The sequence below is a fragment of the Panthera onca genome, chromosome D2, assembly GCF_046562875.1.
Source record: "Panthera onca isolate mPanOnc1 chromosome D2, mPanOnc1 haplotype 2, whole genome shotgun sequence".
Classification (NCBI taxonomy): Eukaryota; Metazoa; Chordata; class Mammalia; order Carnivora; family Felidae; genus Panthera; species Panthera onca.
In genome coordinates this window covers 7,859,725-7,883,964 of record NC_138349.1, presented here as the reverse complement: position 1 = coordinate 7,883,964, position 24,240 = coordinate 7,859,725, and the positions used below count along the sequence as shown (strand labels likewise).

The window sequence follows — 24,240 nt, the reverse complement described above, 5'->3', positions numbered from 1 at the left end:
GGAGCCCCGCGTCGGGCTCTGTGCTGACCGCTCAGAGCCTGCAGCCTGTTTCAGATTCTGTGTCTCCCTCTCTCTCTGCCCCTCCCCTGTTCATGCTCTGTCTCTCTCTGTCTCAAAAATAAATAAACGTTGAAAAAAATAAAAAAAAATTAAAAAAAAATAAGAAAAGCACAGTTCTAAACCTACAAGTGGCCCCACGTGGTACTATCCCTCGCTTGTAGGAAGAGGCTGGGAACTTGAAATTCCTACTGCCTCAAATGCACTGTGATCTCAGTACTATCCTAGGGAAATCAGGTGTCTCATCCCAATCTCTATTTTCTTACATGCGCAATGATAAATTTAAATCAGGTGCCCTCGGAAGTGAAAATCCAAAGAACAAATCATTGTTGGGGTTTCTTAGGGCTTGAGTTGTACCCCTCCCGCCAGATTAGTATGTGGAAGCCCTCACCCCCAGGACTTTGTAACGGGACTATTTGGACATCAGGTCTTTAAAGTGGTAACTGAGTGAGCATGAGGTCATTAGAGTGGGCCCTGACCCAGAGTGACTGGTGTCTTTACAGGAAGACGATTTAGGACACACACAGAGGAGAGGGTTTAGGACACACACGGGAGTGAGAGAGGTGTGAGAGAGGCCCCAGAAGAAACCAACCCTGCAGACACCTTGACCTCAGACTTTAGGCTCCAGGACGGTAAAGTATACTTCTGCCATTGAAGACAGTCTGGGGTACTTTGTTACGACAGATCTGGCCAAGGAGCACACGGTGTGTGACCACTGCCAGGGCAGAACACCTGGATTACCCTTCTGTGGGCGATTCCAGCTCAGGGCCTGTACCTGGGCATCCCGCACTCCCCGCGGCTTCTGCCTTAGGTCGGCTCCTCCCCTTCAGGGCAGACAGCTCTATCAACCCTACCCCACCCGGCCAGCACCCTCGTCTAGAGGTTTCCTGACTCTCAGGGAGACTCAGCGGAGTCCCAGAGGTACCCCTGTGATCACATGCCCTGGGCAACATCCGTACCTCGTAGGTTGGCAACTCACTCAGCGATGGAGTAGGTCAGGACTTCACCTGCCCTATTGCTTTTAACACTCAGACCTCTCCTGAAAGGTCGGGGCTGTCCCACTTCCTCAGATGGGGACAGTGAGATTCGAAAGACAAGACAATAGCTCTTTCTAAAGCCTCTGCCTCCTTCCTGCCTCCCCACTGCCTGGGCTCCCCCTTACCAGGCTCCCCGCTGCACGGATTATAAAGTGAAGTAAGCGACTGGGTCGTCCTGCCTTGTTCCCCACACTCCACACACCCACGGCCCCAGATGCGACCAGCGAACCAGTACGCGTGCGCTGGGCGAACCGGTCTGCACCGTTCCACCCGGCAGGGTTTCCTAACGTGCTTGGCATCATGCCACTTCTCGGCTGCCCTCCCTTCCTCCACGGACGCCAGATAAAGCCCCAACCCCTTGCCGGGAATTGCATACTCTCCCAACATTCCCACCTTCTTGCACCGGGGGTTCTAACTGCCCCCAGAGCACCCCGTGCTTTCCTACAGGGTCATTTCTCAAACTCTAAAAGCCTGCGAAGAATTTAGCAGGAAGCTTGTTGGTTTGTTACATTCACCTAGCCTTCAGGGCTTCTCGGATGGGGGAGAACTGCGGAACACAGATCGAATGGACTCTGGACAGGACCATCCACATCGGCACGGACTGGGAGCTCCCAGGTACCGCTCACACCGAGTTAGGATCCGCATGTTAGTAAGACGCCTGAGCCAGGTTTCTCAACCTTGACTGCGCGCAGAATCCTCTTGGGGAGCTTTACACTTACTGATGCTTTGGCGCCATCCCAGAGGTTCCGGCGGCCCTGGGGATTCTAGCGCAGCCACAAGGACATCTGGAGGCCGCAATCAGGGGGCTCCGGGAGGCCGGGCGGGAAGACTGGGAAACTGGGACCAGCACCAGAAATAGTCGGTCCTATAGTCCAAACCAGGGATAAAGAACGGGCAGCCTCTGAACGTTTTAGGAGGAACCTCACACTCCAGTGCCATACAGACAGACCTGTCTAGTCCCTACAAGTATTTAAATCAGAAACCCCTACCCAGACCGGTAAGCCCTGCCATTGTGGTAAGAGCAGACTCTCCCTTAACCGCTCACACATTCAGTCATGAACTCCCATGGCGCTACGGGAACCTGGGGGTGGCAGGGAGCCACGTGGCACCATTGCGTTTAAAAGTTTAGGGACACCTGGATGGCTCAGTCGGTTAAGCATCTGACTTTGGCTCAGGTCACGATCTCACGGTTCATGGGTTCAAGCCCCGCGTCGGGCTCTGTGCTGACAGCTCAGAGCCTGGAGCCTGCTTCGGATTCTGTGTCTCCCTCTCTCTCTCTGCCCCTTCCCCACTCGTGCTCTGTCTCTCAAAAAAAACATAAATGTAATTTGGGTTTTTTTGTGTTTGTTTTTTTTTTTTTTTTAATAAAAGTTCATCCCCAGGGCGCCTGGCTGGCTCAGTTGGTAGCACGTGTGACTCTCAATCTCAGGGTTGTAGGTTCGACCTCACATTGGGTTAGAGATTACTTAAAAATTATAAAACTGTAAAAAAAAAAAAAAACAACAACATGAAAATAAAAGTTCATTCCCTTTGACCCAGCAATCCACCTCAAGAGACCTACTACAAAAACACCAACTGTATAAACATAAAGCAATCGCAACGAGCTTTGTTTAAGGAGTGAAAAATTGTGAACCATCCGAATGTTCCCCAATATGAGATTATAATATATCCACATGAGTCGTCACAGAATGAAATAAACTTGTAATTACAGACATAGAAAGTATCCAAAATACTATATTCGAGGGGGGAAAAAAAAGAAAAAAGGAAAAAAAAGTTCCATAATACCATGCTTAATAAGGATCCTTTAATAAAAATAGTAAATACCAGCACATGAGCACAGGAAAAACAATCATTTTGAGAGAGTAAAAGGGAGTATAACAAAAGACTTTCTTTTCATAATTTCTGTTTCTAGATATCACCAAAGAAGCTGAAATGTTCTTAGAAAATACACAAAATAAAGCAAGGGAAGAACATTCTCAAGGAGCTTAAAAGCGTTGGGTAATCAGGATCAGCACACTGATCACGCTACAGACACTTTAAATATAAGCTTTACTTTAAAGCTGAAGAAAAACCGAAAATAAATCTTTTTTTTTTTTTTTTTTTTTTTTTTTTACAAATCGTATCACTTAAAACATAATTTGGGAATGTTAAACATGAATTCTTAGTTAGAAATGACATTCACAGGGTACATCTTGATGTTGGCCAATATGAAGTTTCCTTAAATCCAGTATTTTATATAAGCTTAACCACCAAGGCTTCCTAAAACTTAATGATTATAATTTAACTTTTTAAGGTTAAGCAAGTCTTCCACGTAACACCCCATATAACTTTTTCAAATACAAAACATTTGTGTCAGTAAAGAAATTATAAAAACATATAAATTATACCGAAGGGCTTGATTAAAAGGCTCTCTATATACAAGTAGATGTGTTTCATCTTAGAAAGCACACACACAGAGAAACTGAATCGAATATAGATGCCATTACATTCTCTTAGTCATGTTACATAGCAAACTGCGTGTTTATAAATGTCATTCTATTATGCATGAACTGAAAAAAACAAAGTGTATTTAAAAAAAAAGTCCTTGGACACTGGGGAGTGGACCGTGCCCACGCGAAGCACAGGAAAGCTACGGGACTTACAGGAACCGCCGTCTCTAGCTGGCTCCGGGCAGCACTGGAAACAGTCACCACCCTCAGAAAGACAGGATGGTCTTGTTAATGATTTCCACGGACTCCTGAATTTCATCCTCCTTGATCACAAGCGGGGGTGCAAACCTGATGATGTCGCCGTGGGTTGGCTTGGCCAGAAGTCCATTATCTCGAAGTCGCAGACACACCTTCCAAGCATCACAATCTAAAGAAAAATGGCCCAACATGCATGCTGATCAAAGACAAATGTGTAACACTCCCTTGCAGGACGGATGGATGGTTAACACTTCGCCTGGCAGGATACAACACCCAGGGCCTACTAACGAAAGACGGTTGGTGGTGCAAACTTGCTTTGCCCTTATCCTTAAAGATGAAGTTATTTTTCAGCAAGTGCATAACTAGGTTTGAAGAGTATGATTAGACATACAGTTTTTGTTGGTTTTTCAAAAATGAAAAAGACCAAGCAAAATTATGTGCTAAAGGCTGTTGTATTAATTATGAGGAACCAATGCAAAAAGAATTTGGGTAGGATGCAGAAGGAAACTGGCATAGAATGACCAATACCCCAATCCCAGTGAACACGACACGTTCCTAAACCGGATCTGCTTCCTGAGCTCGTGGAAGGAGACTCTCACCCTGTTACGGCACGATGCTCAACCCCGGCTGCACATCAGAATCGTGGAAAAAGGCGTTGCCAACGCCTGGGCACCACCCCAGACCCGTCAAATCAGAATCTCCAGGGTGAGACAAGTTTGAATTAACTCTTTAAAAAGTTCCTCAGGTGATTCTAAAGTGTTGCCACAGCTGGAATCGCTGCTTTAAAAGGAAGGGTGAGCACAGGAAAATCCGGCAAGGAGCTTTTGAGGGCTATTACAAATGAAACAGCAGCACACACTCAGTTAAGTGATCACCGTCATCATCAAGGTTATTACTGCTGCTCCTGCTACCTTTCCTGAAGCCCAAAGGAGTGTGGGGAAGGGGGTGGATAGCGAAGAGGAAACCCTCCAGGAAAGTGCTGGGTACAGACTAACAGAAAGTAACTGGAAATCTACAAGTATTGGGACCTAACCTAAGGCAGAATAACAAATGACATAACAGAACAAAAATAGGTCAAAGTAGTTAAATCCTTCCTGTAGGAAAGGGCTCCATTTCCAAAGACCACTAATATAAATCAGGTGATACTCTGTCTAACAGACCTAGTCAACAATTTCAAACAGGGGAACCCAACAACCAGACAAAATATGTGTTTTCTTTCTTCCCATGAAAATAACATCTTGAGTAAAACGTTTGTGTCCGTACCTTTGGTTTCTCGAATAACGATAGCATTTAATAATCCTTTTCCCCTGACAGCAGTTACAATATCAGACGGCAGCTTCATGAGCTCATTCCTCAGGATGATACCCATTTTTTCTGCATTCTCAGCAAGGTTTTCTTCTTCCAAAACCTGTGTTTAAAGAGGAATTACACAAATGCTAAGACTACCCTGTTTTATGTTGTTCTTTAGTAGAGAACATGGACTATAAGCAAAGGAAGAGCATCGTCAGATAAAGACTAGAGTAACTTAACTTTCATTTCTGTTTTCCAAAGCCTACACTGGCTTAATATCTAATTAAACATTTACAAGCTCAGATAGAGCCTTGCTTTAGTCACGAATCCATCCATCTGATTTTATGGCAAAATAATAAGAATTAAAATTTGTTTAATGCAACTGACTGATATCTTTTCTTATTAGTTGAATAAGTCAATTGACTAAGTTAACTTTAATTTTTAAACTACAATAGTTTCCTTTTGTTTTTTCCCTTAAAAGTACATCCTTAGAGATCACATAATTTTACACCTGTAGTAGGCACCTAAGGAAGAAGTGTAAAAGTGTTCAAATCTACAATCAATCAATCAATCAATGCCTTGCAGGCCAGGGCTGGTCGTAGGGTGAGAGCTCTGTGAGCCACCCAGGGCCTATGGGCCCAAAGCCCCAGGTGACTGCAACTCAGAAACCCCCAGAGTATCCTCATCTACTAGACCAAGGTTAAATTACCGAGCGCCTTGCCCCTAAAATCCTTCCTCTGCACCCCATGTTCTATAATACTCGGCCATCTTGTGTATGTCTCATTACACCAACAGGCCACTCCAACACGACCTCCACAAATGGATACCACACGGCTGGATCAGCCCTCACCTCCAGGGCCGCGATGGCCACGCGACAGCCTAGTGGATTGCCACCGTAGGTTGACCCGTGCTCCCCCGGTTTAATGGTCAGCATCACCTCATCGTCACACAACACCGCCGACACCTGAGAGAGAGAGAATTCGGTACCAACCAAATCATTTCTCAGACTAACCATTCCTGTTCGCAGCAGAGCAGGAACACAAGTGTTTATGAAGCGCATACGAAATTGGACAGAATGCTTCCCCAAACAAGAGTTACACTTCTTTCCTCGTAACTACCGGTGACAAACTGGCAATACCCGAAACACAGTGTAAGCACGTCAGGGCACTTCGAGGGCACAGAACCAGAGCATTTGGGAACCAAGAGGAAAGCGGTTTCTGCAACAATGCATTTTAGAATTCTTTCCACTTTCAAGGTAAAAGGCTTGGTTTAACTGCTTAAAAAACAATGTGCTGCACTGTGTTCAAAGCCCTTTACCTTTAAACCAGGACCAGTTACCGGCTCTGAACGGCAAACCCAAGGACAAAACTACAACCAAACCTTCATTTTTTCCAACCTCTACATTAACCAGTCACGGTTTTACACAATTGGTAACGCTAGATTTCTGAACAATGGAAAAAAACCCCAGGGGTCTCCAGGAGTACTTTTGGGGTAAAATGTTTCTACCCAAAAGAAAGACCGTAGCAAATTGCGAGGCACACTCAATTCTGCAGTGGAACTTAACTAAGTGGGTCAACCCTGTGGCCTCGGAAATGTTTCTATGCGTGTGCCAGGTGACCTAGAGCACCGGGAGTGTAACAAACCAAGGGAAAGGCATTATTGTCACCACCAGCTGACGTAAAAATATCTTCAGGGCAGATTTCATGAGAGTAGGGAACAGAACAAGGGGCTGAGCATACAACTTACAGGGTATAAGCCGCCGGAAAGTGCCTTTCCAAGAAGGACTACATCGGGTCTGACATTGTCATGATCGACAGCCAGCCACCTACCAGTTCTGGCCAATCCTGTCTGTATTTCATCAGCAATAAACAGAACCTAGTGGAAAACAACATAATACATTAATTATCAGTTTTGTTTCCATAGGGAAGATAGTGACCTCCTACCTTTCCCCACACAAATCTGTCATTCAGACATTCCCTCGGATACGTGAACATCTTTTTAATTACCGACATAATTTCAACACCATCCTGTGAACATCCTGTAGATAGGCAATCATCTCCTGTGTCAGGCCACTCTCCCCGAGGGCCTATTCTGCTGTTCCGCACAGTAGAAAGTGAGCACTTTGGGGGAGAGGGGGACAGAACTACCCTCTGGGAAAAAATAGATTCACTTGCTTATTCCAAACACTTATTAATTAAATATTTCCTTCTTAAATCCGTACTAGCGTGGTGGGAAGCGGAGGAGAGGGACACAACCAAGGGTCCGGGGACGAGCACAGGCTGCTAGCGTGGAGGGAAGGAACCACAGTTGGGGCCAGGAAGTCTGCGGCTCTGCCTGGGCCCCGGGTTGGCCAGTGGCCAGAACCAGTAAAAAGTCAGCTTCTGGGCAGGCCGCTGATAGGGCGTACTAGAGGGCTTCAGAATGAGGTCTCCCCCTAGTGGAAAGGGGATGCCACCTTTACTTCTCCCCTACGGGCCCAGCCCTGAGCCAGGCAGGCAGGTGCAGGATACACAACCTGGTGGCGGGTGCAGAGCTCTCGCACGCCCATCATGTAGCCGGGATCGGGAACCACGACGCCCGCCTCACCCTGAATTGGTTCTACCATGAACGCGGCAACGTTTGGATCCTGAAGAACACGCTATGAAAAAATACGAATACACTTTAGTAACTTCCTTTTTAGCCTATTTGGAAATCTGAAAACACAGGCTGCATATATTTTTACGTTAAGTATGCAAATTAAAGTTTTACACTAACTTATATTCTGACTTCAAAGTATTCACATTTCTGACGTTCAATTGCCAAAAGCTCTAAATACTTCAGCTTTAAGCTACTCTACCTTATATTTTCTGATATTAGTTTTAACTGTATAAAACGAAGACATTAGTTTTTATAGTAATTTCAGTGAATTAGTTTTAAAGATTAAAGATATTAGTTTCAAATATCTCAGTGAATCTTTTTATTTTACAAGTCATCTACTCAATAATTTTATTTTTTTTTTCTTTATTTCAAGTAATCTATACACCCAACGTGGGGCTCAAACTCACAACCCCAAGGTCAAGAGTGGCATGCTCCAGCCACTAAGCCAGCCAGGCGTCCCTCCACTCATAATTTGAAGCAGCTAGCTGAAAACTGAGTCATCTTACCTAATGAAGTAATTAAACACATACTACCCAAGTTACTCATGCAGGATACAAACAGCAGTTAGCTGGTTCTCAGGATTAGACCATGGCACCCAACTTCCCCATGCTGGAAACTAACTGACCATTACAGAGACAGGTCTGCAACCCGGGCTCAACTTAAGTTAGATGTTCACTGCAGTCAGATACCTATTTTGATTCATACATCCAACAACTGTAATTTCTACTTAGTCTTGCGCTAAAGCACTATGATGCTAGGGAAGTACCTCAAGAGCAGGCAGATCATTATACGGAATGATTTCAAACCCTGGCATAAATGGTCCAAAACCTTCGTAACTGGTTGGGTCTGTGGAACTGGAGATAGCAGACAGTGTTCTGCCCCAAAAGTTTCCAGCTGAAAAGGAGAAATAAATAGAGAAGATTTCAAACGCCCAAGTTTAATAAGCACTTCCCCCCAAAATGCCTTAAGAAGTTTGATTTGTTAAAAAAAATGAGTGTTTGCTTTAGAGAGCCTCCAGTGAGCTTTCCTTTGTTAAAATAAACCTGATATTAAACACCACGGTTCACATGCACATGACCACCCAGGTCTGGCCTTGCAATTGCTACTTCAGGCACTCCTCTACTCATCTCCAGACTGCAATGTATAGACCCCAAGGATAAACACTTGTCTTTTCTTCCAAGAATCCCAAACCCTAACCACTGAGGCATTCAATACGTGTTTTTCTAGACTCAGTGCATTTATGCTAGTGATAGGAGAAAAAAAATATCCCCTATGGAGAATTAGTACATCCCTGTTAAACACCCAATACTCCAGAATGAATTTTAAATTTCATTTGCAGAAAACATCTTCAGGCAATCTAAACACTTTCAATTTTGCCTTCCTTGGTATTAGAATCTTTTATGTGCTAAATGACTAACGTCAGCCTTTGTTCAGGAACATCTTTTTACCCATTAATTTGTTTCATTAATAAATCTGAGGCCCTACCATATAGGTCAGGCACTGTTCACCATGATAGAGTGGTCACCATGACTGGCAAGCTTCCTGCCCTCAAGGAGCTTACACAAATGCCAGGAGGGAAGAAACAGCATAACCTGAACCAGAGTAAAGCAAATGCATGAGATAATTTAAACTGGGTTAAATTCAAGCTAGGAAAGAAACAATGTAGAATGACAGCGAGGTTTGGGGGTTCTTTTTTTTAATGTTTTATTTATTTTTGAGAAAGAGTCTGAGTAAGCGGGGAAGGGGCAGAGACATGGCAGGGACAGAGGATCCAAAGCTGATTCGAACTCACGAACCGAGAGATCATGACCTGAGTCAAAGTCGGATGCTCAATTGACTGAACCACCCAGACACCCCCGTTTTTGTTTTGTTTTAATATCTTTCTGCCACCTGTGTCAGCACCAACTCAATTTAACCCAGTACTGAACTACTGTATTCAGCATCTCTAAACACGACTCCTGCAAAGGCTCTCTCACCTACAAGTGACCCCCACTCTACTTGTCCACCACCAATGGCACACAGACTGACCAAGCTTGTTGAAGAGAAAAGGCACCAGGGGCACCTGGGTGGCTCAGTCGGTTGGGTGGCCGACTTTGGCTCAGGTCACGATCTCGCAGTTCACGAGCGAGCCCTGCATCGGGCTCTGTGCTGACAGCTCAGAGCCTGGAGGCTGCTTCGGATTCTGTCTCCCTCTCTCTCTGCCCCTCCCCTGCTTGCACTTTGTCTGTCTCTCTCTCTCTCTCTCTCTCTCTCTCTCTCAAACAAATAAATAGTGTTGGGGGGGGGGGGTAGAAAAGGCACTAGTCAGACCAGGAGCCTATCTGCTCTCCTCCACTCAACCTCAGGAGTCTCCTCTGTGACTCACTCTGCAGGTGCAAGGGATTTCCAGTTAGGGACGGTCTTCTTTGTCTCTCTACCCCCACTGACTCACCAGTTGCTTTCAGTGCTCAGGTGAAAACACCTTTGTACTTTTTGCTAATATGATAGAGACTGATACAGTCTGTTAAGAATGAAAATCACCAGGAATGCCATTGTTGTTTGCAAGAACAGTTATGCTGCCCTACAACTAAGGCACAAGATTTCCAAATGGCAAGTCACAGAGCTGAGCAAAGAGTTTTTCTTCTTTGGAAATAGTAATGTCACCCCTAAATACTAACTACACCTGCCCATCAGAATATTTAACCATTTCAACTACCATAGAATGAACTTTGACCATGTGCAATGACAAATTTATCCACACTTTATGTTTTTAAAAATTAAAATCAAACCCTTAAAAACAATCCTACAGAGGACAAACCAGTGGTTACTAGAGAGGAGGTGGGTGGGGGGATAGGTGAAATAGATAAAGGGGATCAAGAGTACACTTATTGTGGTGAGCACTGAATAACGTATAGAATTGTTGAATCATTCTATTATGCTAATGTAACTACTATAACACTGTATATTAATTATACTTCAATTAAAAAAATGAGCAAAAAGTAAAACTAGTAATAATAAAAAGTAGGCAGGGGCACCTGGGTGGCTCAGTCTGTTAAGCGTCTGACTTCAGTTCAGGTCGTGATCTCTCAGTTCCTGAGTTCGAGCCCCATGTCGTGCTCTGTGCTGACAGCTCAGAGGCTGGAACCTGCTTCGGATTCTGTGTCTCCCTCTCTCTCTGCCCCTCCCCCGCTCACACTCTGTCTCTCTCAAAAATAAAATAAACATTAACAACAACAACACATAAGCAGGCAAAAGGAAACTTTTGGAGGTAATGGAAAGGTTAACAGCATAGATCGTGGGTGACGGTCTCATGGGCATACACCTGTCTCCAAGCTCATCAAGTTGTATACATTAATTACATGTACCTTTTTGTACGTCCAAAAATAGAAGTAAAATCTAAATAAACAAATAAGATGCCAATACAAGGTGGGGGTTGGAGAAGAGGAGGGTCAGATTACATCATCTGAATTGGTATTCAGTATTCAAGCCATTCCTCTCAACCATTCCCAGAAATATAGCCAAGGCAACTCCAGTCCTCTCTTCCACCAGCTTCTGAGAACATGATACAACAATACATCAAATACTAAGATTCGGACTTCGTGCCACACCTAGGATATGGCTCCTCTCTGAGGTAACCCAAACTCAACAACCCAACAAAAATGCCCTACCAGTAAGACCATCTAATTAATGAGAAAACTGCTATGAAAAGATCAGATAAGCATGGGGCACCTGGGAGGCTCAGTTGGTTAAGCATCTGACTTTGGCCCAGGTCACGATCTCACGGTTTGTGGGTCTGAGCCCTGTGTCAGGCTCTGTGCTCAGAGCCTAGAGCCTGCTTTGGATTCTGTGTTTCCCTCTCTCTGTGCTCCTCCCCAACACGCGCTCTCTCTCTCTCTCTCTCTCTCAAAAAAAAAAAAAAAAAAAAAAATTAAAAGAAGAAAAAGAAAATATTCAGATAAGCAGAGGAGAAATAAATCATATAGTCATTCATATTAGGGAGTGAGGAGTAGGAAGTTAATTAGCAGAGAAAAATCCCATTTATGTGGAAATACTTGGAAATAATCCCAAAAGAAAAAAAACTCTCAATTTTTATGAAACATTCAGCAGATAGTATATCATGGATGAGGCAAACACACGACAAATATTCTATCAGTAAATTAAAACAGTAATAGCATCGTATGTTGACATCACAGAGGTTAATGCTGAAAATCACATACCTGCAAAAACCACCTTTGCCTTGTATTTTGGAATACCCTTAACAGTATAGCCCCATCTACGAGCAAGTTTGCAAGCAGTCTCTCCAGCCTCCACTCCTATCAAGGAAGAAAAATTTTCAGTTTAAAAAAATGTATCTTAAATTATCAAAAAAGTAGTAAGATCATATCCTCAGATATTTAATGAAAAAAAAATATTTTACCTGTATTCATAGGAAGAACTTTGTGGTAGTTGAAAAGTTTCGTAACATACTCTTCATATTCACCAAGTACGTTATTATAGAAAGCCCTAGATGTTAAGGTCAGTTTGTCTGCTTGACTTTTCAGGGCATTCACAATCTTTGGATGGCAATGCCCTTGGTTGACAGCACTGTAAGCACTCAGGAAGTCAAAATATTTTCTGCCTTCTACATCCCATACGTAAATACCTAAATACATAAAAAGTTATTTTAGAAAACCACTAAGTTACAGGAAGTTCAAAGATTAAGATCGCTGGCAAGCCTTCTGAATACATGAACCTCTACTTAATTCAGAATGGTTGTTAAAGCAGGGTTTAGCTCATCATAGTAAGGTTGGTTATAAATAATCTGGTTTACAAGGAATTACATTTTATCTGTCCAACTTGAAACTACACATTTAACAGGAACACCATTAACACGAAACGGTCTATAAACTGTAGAGCGAAATCTTTAATCCTAGAAAACTGGGGTTTGGAATTTAAAGGCAGAAGTTATACGTGACCTAAAAATCATGATTAGTTGACTGTAACCACCAAAAGAATGGGAATATAGATTTTCAAATCATACATCTAACTGAGAAGGATCTAGTATCTGACAACCCAATTCAAAAATGGGCAAAGAACGTGAATAGACATCTCTCGAGAAAAGATATACAAGGGGCGCCTAGGTGGCTCAGTCGGTTAAGCGTCCAACTCTTGATTTCGGCTCAGGTCATGATCTCGTGGTTTGTGGTTTCAAGCCCCACATCAGGCTCTGCACTGACAATGCAGAGCCTGCTGGAGATTCTCTCTCTGCCTCTCCCCCACTCATGCTCTCTCCCAAAACAGATAAACTTTAAAAAAAAAAAAAAAAACTAAAATATCTCAGGGGCACCTGGGTGGCTCAGTCAGTGAAGCATACGACTTCAGTTCAGGTTGTGATCTCACGGTTCTTGAGTTCAAGCCCCTCGTCGGGCTCTGTGCTGACAGCTCAGAGCCTGAAGCCTGCTTCAGATTCTGTGTCTCCCTCTCTCTCTCTCTCTCTGCCCCTCCCCGACTCATTCTCTCCCTCTCTCTCTCTCTCTAAAATAAACACTAAACAAACAAATAAATAAATAAAATGATAAATTTTAAGTTATGTACATTTTGTAAAAAATTTTTTTAGCTTGACTATAGATATTAAAACATATCAGGTGGCTTACCAGCTAACTTTTACCATGTATTCAATGTACTGTGTTAGTCGTCTTTGTACATTCTCATTAGAGAAAGAAAGAAAGAAAGAAAGAAAGAAAGAAAGAACCTATTTAAAAAAAAAAAAACCACCCCATGAGAGTGTTACCACGCTACAGTACAAACATATGGAAAGAGACACTTCGATATGGAACTAGCCCAAGCTGCACACATGGAACCAGGACTTGACCCCAGGCACTCAGATTCCAGAATCCACAATCTGCTACTCCAAGAATATTTTTATAAACCAAACTGTTTCCAAATTTGTAATCTAGATTTTGCTCAAAATCTAGATCACAGTGCTGGTCCCAAATAAAATACAGCGAATGATAAAAATGTTTAATATTCATACATCATCTTCTGGCCCAAACCTAAGTAATAAATTTTGGTTTTATTAGGTTAGGGCTGTTATTTCAAAATGTGGATTAAATCACCATTTGGCAACTATCAGTAATCATTTATTGAGGCAGAGAATAATTAGCGGATGCCAAAAGTGTGAGTGAAACTTTGCAGAGTCTCAAGTCATGTCCTCACAAGATATTTAAAAGGGAAAAATATTAACTTTGCAGTGAGGGAGGCTGGCAGACCCTACCTTACCAGCCAACTCCAAACTGAGGTTCGTTCTACAACACTATTGGCCCGTACTCTTCAAGAATACCAAGGTCAAGAGGACGAAGACTGAGACCGTTCTGGATTAAGGAAAACTAAACGGACCTGAAAACTGAATATAACCCATGACTGGAGATTTTCCTTTGCCTACCGGACAACAAACGAAATCTGAATCAGGTCTGTAGATGAGAAAATGGGGTTGTTTCAGTGTTCACTTCCCAGTCTTGATAGTTACACTATTGTTATGTAAGAGAAAGTTCTGTAGTTCAGGAGAGACACACAAAGTATTTACGTATCAAGAGGCATCACGTGTCTGCAACTTCCTCTCAGTTCAGGAAAGAAACGCAGTTGTGTGTGAAGAGAAAGAGAAGATAGAGCAAAGGTGGTAAAATGTTAGCACCGAGAAATCTGGCTGAAGATTCTTTGCACTACGGCTGCAACTTTTAAGCCGAAGGTTATGCCCAATTAAAAGTTAAAGGACAAAAACAATAGCAATGGCCGAGTACTTTGCTTATGTCTGTTACAGTCCCTCCTGGCAAGGTCCATCGTGACAAAGACTGAATAATGAAGTGCATCTTGTATTCCCCTCCATACCTAATACAGCAAGCACTCAATAAATGTTGAATTAACTAGACCTGTAATATAGAAATTAAGTGCATCTGGGAAAATGTACACTGAGAAAATTTACAAGCAATTTTTACAAAAGGTTTCAAGCAAAAGGGACGGGGGGGGGGAGGGGGGTGGGGGGGGGATTAATTCAAAATGTACCTTTTCCTCTCTCCAGGGCTACAGGTAAAGGATGGTAGTTGTGTGCACCATATTTAGATTCTCGCTCAAAAATGTAATCAGAAGATGGAGGGCCCTGGATTGTCTTTTTAGTCGCAACAGACGTAGCAGAAGCCACTGAGGAGTGAACTCCGCGACGAAGCACAGGAAGCGTCCGCAAATGAGCTAGTTTGGAAAACATCGCGCCTTTCAGGGAGGAATACCACCCACCTGTCCAAGGAGAAGAGAAGGCAGTAAGAATAAGAATCTTCCCAGAGTCCACGTGGGCAGGCTCATCCCACACGGAGCGTTTGCCACAGTCCACCGAAGCATCAAGACAGCGGGCGAGGGGCGCCTGGGGGGCTCAGGCGGTTGAGCGGCCCCTCCCGATTTCAGTTCAGGCCAGGATCTATCTCACGGTTCGTGGGTTCGAGCCCCCACATCGGGGTCTCTGCCGGCAGCACTGAGCCTGCCTCAGATCCCGCGCCCCCCTCTATCTCTGCCCCTCCCCTCCTCACACGCTTTCTCTCAAAAATAAACATTTTTTTTTTTAAATCGCAATTTAAAACCCATTTAGAGTAAAACCTGACAAGCGCTACAGCGGGACGCGCACAAAGTACTACGCGCAAGGACTCTGCGAGAACACTAAGAAAATCGAAAAAACTATGAATGGGAGGTCAGAGGCTTTTACTGACCCTCTTCTGTGCCACTTGAGAGTTTTTTCATAAACACACATACTTTTTTTAAGTCATCAGTGCTGAGGGTACATCAAGGACAAGGAACTCACTCTGGGGGCCTCAGGCAAGGCTGCACAGCACAGGGGCTAAAGAGATGGGACCGGGTCTTGTGGACTTAGCCACAATTATAAAGGCACCTGCTGCGGGGCGCCTGGGTGGCTGCATCGGTTAAATGTCAGACTTCGGCTCCGGTCATGATCTCAAGGTTTGGGAGTTCGAGCCCCGCTTCAGACTCTGTGCTGACAGCTCGGAGCCTGGAGCCTGGAGCCCGCTTCAGATTCCGTGTCTCCCTCTCTCTCTGCCCCCCCCCCCCCCCCCCCGCTTGAGCTCTGTCCCTCTCTCTCAAAAATAAACATTAAAAACAATTTTTTTAACTGTTTTTAAAAAAGGCACTGCTGTGGGGACAGGATCCTTTCAGATGGACACAGACCCCCAGTAAGGAGACATCAGACAAGCAAGCAGCCTGCCCAGGAGTCATCCTGTCATGGGGAGGTGACGGAAGGACTGAGAAATACCTCGCGTACCGACTCCGTCCTTGTATGTAAGGAGTGAAGACACTGAGAAAGAATTTGGTTTCTACAAAGATAATAGGGACCATCCAAAAGGAAAAAAGGTGTAGAGAGGAAAAAGTGATTCATTGGGGGAAAGGAAGGGTGTTTTAAGTATAACACCAAAGACAGAAACTACAAAATATAAAATCTGTTACTGAGCCACAAATATCTACAGTTTCCAAAGGACAAAAGTATCGTAAACAAAGGTTAAAGGCAAAAAGACCAGGAAAAAAAATCATCTGGTAATTTATACTAACATTTGAATAGCTTTAACATTAAGATGAACTGATCAAAACATATATTACATGTTCTATATTACATACTTTATAAATTATATAAAATACACATCATATACATTTATTTACACACACACACACACACACACACACACACACACAGATGAAAACTGGCAATTCCGAAAAGAAAGTCTACTCTGCCAGGATGGGTGTTTCTATAAAACTTATCCCCAAAAACCTGCCCTACAAAAGCAAGTATTGAAAGGAGAAAAAGGTAATCAGGAACTAGAGAACAAACCACAAGGAGCTAAGAGTTTTAGTAACAAAATGTAAACATCACTGAGCAAATTGACATTTCCTCACAACCTATGTATAGATTTCAGAGTCGCGGCTGCCCCCTCATCTGTCCCCACCAGCCCTAAAGCCAGCCCCGCCACAGAGCTTCCCTTAGGGCTCTGTATCCACCTGGACCGTTAATAGTCACCATAAACCATGAAGCAGAGACTGAGGTATGGAAGAAGCTTGGAAGAAAAAGGAACGTGGAGAAAATGCATAGCAATTATGTCTGGGCAGGGGGTTAAAGATAATTTCAAGACTGGGGCACCTGGGTGGCTCAGTCAGTTAAGCGTCTCAGTCTTGATTTGGGCTCAGGTCATGATCTCATGGTTCGTGGGATCCAGCCCTGCAATAGACTTTGCAGGACAGTGTAGAGCCTGCTTGGGATTCTCCCTCTCCTGCTTGTACCCTCTTACTCCCTTTCTCAAAAGTAATAAACATCTTAAAAAGAGAGAGAGAGAGATAATTTCAAGACTAGTAGAAAGTTGCCAAATACTAAGAATACTTAGTATGTCTATAAGACTAGTTAACTCATGTTTAGACAGAGTTCCATGAATGACAAGTCAAATCACACAATCTCGCAGAACTCCACTTGAACTGCCAGATTAACAAAAATTTTAACACTTGGAGCGTGGCTTCCCTTTCAGCTTGGCACGACCTGGTAAATCCTGTACGCTCAGGAATTTGCAATTACTAAACAAAATCCGGCACGCCAGGACTCACCGACTATCCTTTCTTCCCACAGTTCAAATTAGAATGCGGATTTGTGATCTGAGATCCAACGACGGTCTCAGAGGATCCGAGAACTCCTGAAATAAAATGCAGAATTGTATGCATAAGTGCATTTTCCTAAGGAGAAGCTCCCTAGCTTTCACCAGGTTTTATCTGAGAGAGGCATGTATCAATAACAAAGTTATATAGGAACTAGCGGACCGGAGATAGCAGTTCACAAAAATGCAAGGTCTAGCGATGCAAACGAGATAGAACTTCTTCAAAATACTACTGTGCAGTTTAAAACCTCCTCCTCCTCCCCCTCCACTTTATTTCTTGGCCTCTTTATGCTCTACTCAGTGAGAAATAATGTTCTATTTGACCACTAAAAAACACAATTTTTGACTTGATCAAATCAGCAATAAAACACGGCGTTCCATGGTAATACTTAAATGAAACACCACCTGAAAAGAATTATAGCCACAATCATAGCCTTGGAAGGGTCTGTCCTCTTAGACCAGTAATTTCACTCATAAGATGCTACATTCGTGGATAAAAGATGGTCAATAATTTGAGACTGGATCAACATAATCACATACATAACAACGTGCCGTCATTTAAAATAATTATAGTGAGGGGCACCTGGGTGGCTCAGTCAGTTAGGAGTCTGACTTCGACCCGGGTCATGATGTCACAGTTTGTGAGTTCAAGGCCCCCATCAGGCTCTCCGCTGTCAACGCAGAGCCCGCTTGGGACCCTCTGTCCCCCTCTCTCTCAAAAATAAACAAAATCAATAAATCAATAAAATAATTATAGTGTATGACATGGAGGGATGTTTCAGGATGTTTAAGTGAAGAAAAACAGATATACAAAACATTCAAGATCATATATAAGGAAAAACTACCTGAAAAAGGCACAAAAAAGTTCACTGAGGTCATGATCTCACATGATCATGAGGTCATGATCTCAGTTCGTGAATTCGAGCCCTGCACTGGGCTCTGCGCTGACAGCACGGAGCCTGCTTGGGATTCTCTGTCTCCCTCTCTCTGTCCCTCACCTGCTTGCTCTCTCTCAGAATAAATAAAAATAAACTTAAAAAAAAAAAGAAAAAGAAAATTATTAAAAATGAAGCTGAGTTCCTGCCTAAGCTGTCACATTAGAAAGGTTTAGGCAACAGACAAAACTAAGGGGAAAATAAAGGTTTGAGAAGCTCTGAAAAAAATGGATTGTGGTTAAAAGAAAGGTAGCATTCATTTCCCCTAGGAAGTGCAGCCTGGATTACAAAAATTAGGTCTAAAAGTTCATTTGTACGTAGGGAAGAGGGCCAAATACTAAAATAAAAACTATTCTCTATGATTTTGCTATCAAGGTCTGCAGCTCTGTGACTAGAATCTGGCAAAGAGGCACTACTAAACTAAGTGAGGTATTTAAAAAAAATACTAAAAACTCTCTTAACTAGCATGATTTTTTTTTAAGTTAGCTCTACACCCAACATGGGGCTTGAACTCACAACTCTGATATCAAGAGTCGCATGTTCTACAAACTGAGCCAGGCAGGCTCCTGTTTTAAGTTCATTTTAAGGCATGTTTTAAGTTCATTAAGGGTCGCCTGGGTGGCTGTTGGTTAAGGCTTAGGTCATGATCTCCCAGTTTATGAGCTCAAGCCCCATGTCAGGTGTGCTGATGGTGCAGAGCCTGCTTGGGATTCTCTCTCTCTCTCTCTCTCTCTCTCTCCCTCTCTGTCCCTCCTCTGCTCTCTCAAAATAATACAACTTTTAAAAAAATTGTTTAACTTCATTAAAAGGTTGATGCAGTATTGCAAGTGAAAGGAATCTTTGAAATTATCTAAATTCAATGGTCTCCTACTATTTACTCAGCTACTTTGCAAAAGAAATGGGACAAAATACCCATCTATCTGCAGAGTTCAAACAATCTTATTAAAAAAAATAAATTAAAAAAATTAAAAAAATAACTACGACTCACAGACAAATCAGTAACATTCAAAACATTGCTAATACTCATCCTTAAGGTTTTTAAAGATGAACTCTGGATATTCAACTGGAGAAAGTCTTGCAGTTGAAAGTGTGATGATGTGACCAGAATCCTGTAAACATATTTCTATTAAAGAACCTTCTGTGGTCGAGTTACTATGCTTGGCACTATCCAAGAAACCTTAGAACAGACTTAAGATGGGCTCAAAAATAGACTGTATCAGTAATTTCCTCTTCCAAAAAGGATTAGAAAACCAGGAGAGGAGAGCAGAAAGTCCAGAGTCTAGAGACCAGGATTTAAATTCTAGCTGAGCCTCTTCAAAGGACCTTTGGATTATCTTGAGCTTGATTTCCCCATTTGTAAAATGAGGTTGAAACCACTCAAGGTCATTACTGAGGATTAAATGACATAATGTTAAACTGCCAAACCTGGCATAAATGGCCACTCAGTTCCCTTCCTCCCTTAAATCCAAAAATGGAACTTGACAATTTCTACAATATAAAAATCAACATTGCCATGATTTCTTTTTTAAATTTCCCCAAAAAAGCCGGGGCGGGGGGGGGGGGGGGGTCGCCTGGGTGGTTCAGTTGGTTAAGTGTCTGACTTCAGCTCAGGTCATGATCTCGTCCATGAGTTCGAGCCCCACGTCAGGCTCTGTGCTGACAGCTCAGACCCTGGAGCCCTGCTCCTGATTCTGTGCCTCCTTCTCTCTCTGCCCCTCTGCTTATGCTCTCTTACTCTCAAAAAATGAATAAATGTGAAAAAAAAATTTTTTAAACTTCCAAGAAAATTGTTTTTCTATTGATAAAAATTTAGAAACACAGATGACAAGAAAAATTAGCTGCAGTTTCATACTTTGCAGTATAAAACTGTAGTATGCATAAATACTATACCCATTAGCTTTTTTTCACGCTCCCCCATAGAATTTACAACATAAGACCCCCCCCCTGAAGACTCCCAGGAATCTTGCATGTTTTTGTCCCAGGTCCTAACACTTTAGGACACTCGTCTTCATGCCTGGCCCCCTAGTACAATCCCAGTAGGCTCCTTAAAAGAACAGTAACCATGTCTTTTTTTTTTTATTTTTTTTTTATTCATTTATTCATTTTTTAGAGACACAGAGCATGAGCGGGAGAGGGGTAGAGAGAGAGGGAGACACAGAACCCGAAGCAGGCTCCGAGCCCAGTGTAGGGCTCAAACCCATGAACTGTGAGATCATGACCTGAGCTGAAGTCGGACGCTCAACCAACTGAGCCACCCAGGCGCCCCGAACAGTAACCATGTCTTAAAACTCACTTTGCGTCCCCAGAATCCCGCCCAGGTTTGGACACTCCGCTAGCATTCTTTGTCAAATGAATGAGGTCATTCCTAAATACAGGTAGGACTCCTGAAGAAGTCAAGGCAGCAGAGAGAGCAAGGCCATCCAGAGGGCAGATGAAATCGTCCATCCCTGAGCCGAGTCTAGCTCTCGGAGGAAGCCAGCATTCCCTAAGATACCACCAGGAGGAACTATAATCTTTCCGTCAAGAGATCACTTCAACCACCACCACATGATTTCCCGCATTCGTGGAACTTAACAAACAAAACAAAGGACCATAGGGGGGAAAAGAGAAAACCGAGAAAGAGACTCTTAACCATAGAGAGTTAAACTGATGGTGAACAGAGTGGATGGGGAGATGGGTTAAGTGGGTGATGGGGATTGAGGGCACTTGTGAGGAGCACTGGGTAACTGTATGCCTGAAACTACATTACACTGTATGTTAACTGGAATTTAAATTAAAACTTTAAATGAGAAAAAAAAAAAAAAGTTCACTTTATGAGATTTAATGGCCTTCAAGAGTCAAAGCAACGTGTATAACTGTGACCAGTCCGGGCTGTTGTCGTGCGTTTAACCAAGGCCCACAGTCAGGTGCTGGAGAAAACAACACATTGCGACTGACAGCAAAAATTTTAACATTGAGTGTTTTCAGTCATCTCCATAACTCCCAGTCTTTCTCCAAGCTATCATTACTCCTTTCCATCTAATCCACCCTGTCGACCTCAGCACACACCTAAAACAGAATGTCCATAAAAGGCTGCATTTTGAAGAGTTAAGTCAGCAGTGCACTTTGGGTTTTTAATGATGCTGAAAGAAAAACCAGTGGAAGCTCATCAAAAGCCACTAAAAACTTGCGGAGTAAATTTGGCTTTACTATGTTGGTCAAATATTTACTTTTCTTGAGGTAACCATTCACAAATGCAGTCCTTTTTTAAAAGTTCTGCCAACAAAAGTTTGAGGGTTTTTTTTTTTTTTTTTTGTACGTAATCTGGCTAAAATTCAACCCAAGTGCGTCACTGGCAAACACCTTGGGCGTTACTACTGAAAAAGGACTGGTTCAGCCACACCACACCCTCCACACACCTCCCAAACCTGGTGCCTTCCTCTCAATATTAAAATACAGGAGTCAGTGCGTCCTCCAGAACTCAGTAAAGGGCTTAAATACGCACACAAGTGAATGTAACAAAGGCAGAGTATAGGGGGAAATAAAAATAAGACAGCGTGAGGGGACAAAAGTGCCTTTTCAAGAATTTTTATTACAAAGTTTTACTTTAATTTTTTTTTAATTTTTTTTTTAACGTTTATTTATTTTTGAGACAGAGAGAGACAGAGCATGAACGGGGGAGGGGCAGAGAGAGAGGGAGACACAGAATCTGAAACAGGCTCCAGGCTCTGAGCTGTCAGCCCAGAGCCCAACGTGGGGCTCGAACTCACGGACCGTGAGATCGTGACCTGAGCCGAAGTCGGACGCTTAACCGACTGAGCCACCCAGGCGCCCCCAAAGTTTTACTTTAAAGTTATGATGCGTCTTGGGGGGGGCGGGGATGTAAAACTGATCTTCAACACCAGGAAAAACTGTAAACCCAAAACAGTAAGTTTTATTTAAATCTTATTTTTATTAGAAGATTCTAACTTTCAGAACAGGATTAAGAGTACGTTTATCTTGGGGCGCCTGGGTGGCTCAGTCGGTTGAGCGGCCGACTTCGGCTCAGGTCATGATCTCACGGTCCGTGAGTTCGAGCTCCATGTCGGGCTCTGTGCTGACAGCTCAGAGCCTGGAGCCTGTTTCAGATTCTGTGTCTCCCTCTCTCTGACCCTCCCCCATTCATGCTCTGTCTCTGTCTCAAAAATAAATAAACGTTAAAAAAAAAAATTTTTTAAAAAAAAAGAGTACGTTTATCTCGATGAGCTCTGCATAATATATGCAGCTGCTGAACCCACATTGTGCACCTGAAATTAACAGAACACTGTAGCTTAACTACACTGGAATTAAAACTTTTAAAGATGCTTCCAAAAAAAATAAAAAAGACTCTACTTTCATACTTGGATCTTTTTCACAGTCCGGAACTAGATTCTCTGAAGATGAAACCAGGATATTCTAACGAAAGAAGCGTATGGTTTCTTTCAAATAGGTGACGTAAAGAATTTGGATCACAGAAGGGACACTTCCCGGTTCAAACTGACACAACCAGTTTACCTACAGAAACTCTTACAAACCCGAAGAGATTTAGAATTGAGAAAATTAAAGATCAGTAATTTCTTAACTTTTTTTTTAAATTTATTTTTGAGACAGAGAGAGACAGAGCATGAACGGGGGAGGGGCAGAGAGAGAGGGAGACACAGAATCGGAAGCAGGCTCCAGGCTCTGAGCCATCAGCCCAGAGCCCGACGCGGGGCTCGAACTCACGGACCGCGAGATCGTGACCCGAGCTGAAGTCGGACGCTTAACCGACTGAGACACCCAGGCGCCCCAAAGATCAGTAATTTCTTAAAGCTAATTCCTTTCAAACCCACTCCTTTTCTCCCTTAATTGATCACCTTATCAAAGGGACAAAACTGAAATCAAGAAGAGTTTACGATGACAAAAAAAAAAAAAGCGAGGATCAAAGGTTCTTGAGAACAAGTGCCCCACTGAATTCAACCAGAATTTACTGATGCTCAGCTCTGCTGGCAAAGGAACTCTAGGAATTAAGTTTTCGTGCCGAAAGCCCGGTTGGCCCCAATCCCTTGACACCACCCAATGAATCTGCACGTTACTGCAGATAAGCCTCTACTTCTGCAATTTTTTATTCAGACAAAGGCTGGAAAGAAAACGACGTTGGGGGAGGGGAGAGATAAGCAGGTTGGCTGCAGGGCCCAGGCGCTGCCCGGAAGGATTCGAACCCTTTTCCAGATCAGGGCCCCCCGCCCCATTACAAAAGCCACCGTTTACTGAGCAGTTTCCCCGCACCCACAAGGCACCCTTCTGGTCGACCTCGGGAACCCAGGATACCCGCGGTGTCCGGAGCCTGTTCCCCACGAGCCGGCGCCCCATCACCTCTTTCTCGCAAACCCGGAGGTGCGCGGCCAAGGCGCAGAGACCCCGGGGAGTGGGGGGTCCGCGGCGCGGGGTCGGGGGCCGCTGGCCTGGAGGACCGAGGGCCGGCCCGGCTCCGCCCGCTCTGGCAGGCGGAGGTGCCACATCCCCAGCCTCTCTCTGCCGCCTGCCTCCCTTCCCTCCCTCGCCCGCCCGCCCGCCGCTCGGGGCCGGGATGCGCCACGTCCCTGCCCGCCGAGGCTGCGCTCCGGCCCACTGCTCCCCTGCCCCGCGGTGCCCGCCGCCGGCCACGTAAAACGGCCGCAGAGGCGGAGCCTGCCCGCCGGCCGAGGCCCAGTGCGTCCCCTGAGCCCGTTACCCCCAGACCCCAGGCCCCGGACCCCGGACCGGAGCCTCGCAGGCCGGCCGCCTCGCCGGCCGTCGTGTGGGGCGCCCAGGTCTCGACCCAAGTCCCGGCCCCGGAGCGCCAGCGCGGATACCTGGCAGCACCTCCAAACCCGGCACGGGACAGGCGGCGTCGACAGCGCGGCAGCGCAACGGCGGCGCGTCACAGAGCTTAAGACGCGGCTTCCGCCCCGCCCCCGGGACGCCCTCGCCGCCC

General features: G+C 44.2%; 1 protein-coding gene across 2 annotated transcripts; it reads right to left on the bottom strand.

Moving 5' to 3' along the window:
* Positions 1–2,876: 2,876 nt before the first annotated feature.
* On the bottom strand, positions 2,877–24,225 carry OAT (ornithine aminotransferase). Of its 2 annotated transcripts, XM_060641256.3 has the most exons (11): positions 24,119–24,225; positions 17,306–17,391; positions 14,726–14,953; positions 12,105–12,329; positions 11,905–12,000; positions 8,475–8,602; positions 7,587–7,709; positions 6,818–6,946; positions 5,922–6,035; positions 5,045–5,189; positions 2,877–3,950 (listed from the first exon to the last, which is right to left on the bottom strand). In XM_060641256.3, exons 3-11 carry the CDS (start codon positions 14,922–14,924, stop codon positions 3,790–3,792), a joined length of 1,320 nt encoding a protein of 439 aa, XP_060497239.1. In that variant the 5' UTR covers positions 14,925–14,953; positions 17,306–17,391; positions 24,119–24,225; the 3' UTR covers positions 2,877–3,789. The 2 variants fall into 2 exon arrangements, with proteins under 2 accessions (XP_060497239.1, XP_060497238.1); XM_060641255.3 differs by lacking the exon at positions 17,306–17,391 and having other exon boundaries at positions 24,119–24,216.
* Between the last annotated feature and the right edge of the window lie 15 nt (positions 24,226–24,240).

What these genes read in the sequence shown, in the direction of transcription:
- OAT (XM_060641256.3), bottom strand. Translation starts at nt 14,924, where the DNA reads ATGTTTTCCAAACTAGCTCATTTGCGGACGCTTCCTGTGCTTCGTCGC. An exon ending in AGTTCTTCCTATGAATACAG is followed by an intron (nt 12,001 to 12,104) that starts GTAAAATATTTT and finishes CTTCCTTGATAG; the next exon opens with GAGTGGAGGCTGGAGAGACT. An exon ending in CGTTATTCGAGAAACCAAAG is followed by an intron (nt 3,951 to 5,044) that starts GTACGGACACAA and finishes ATTTTTCTTTAG; the next exon opens with ATTGTGATGCTTGGAAGGTG.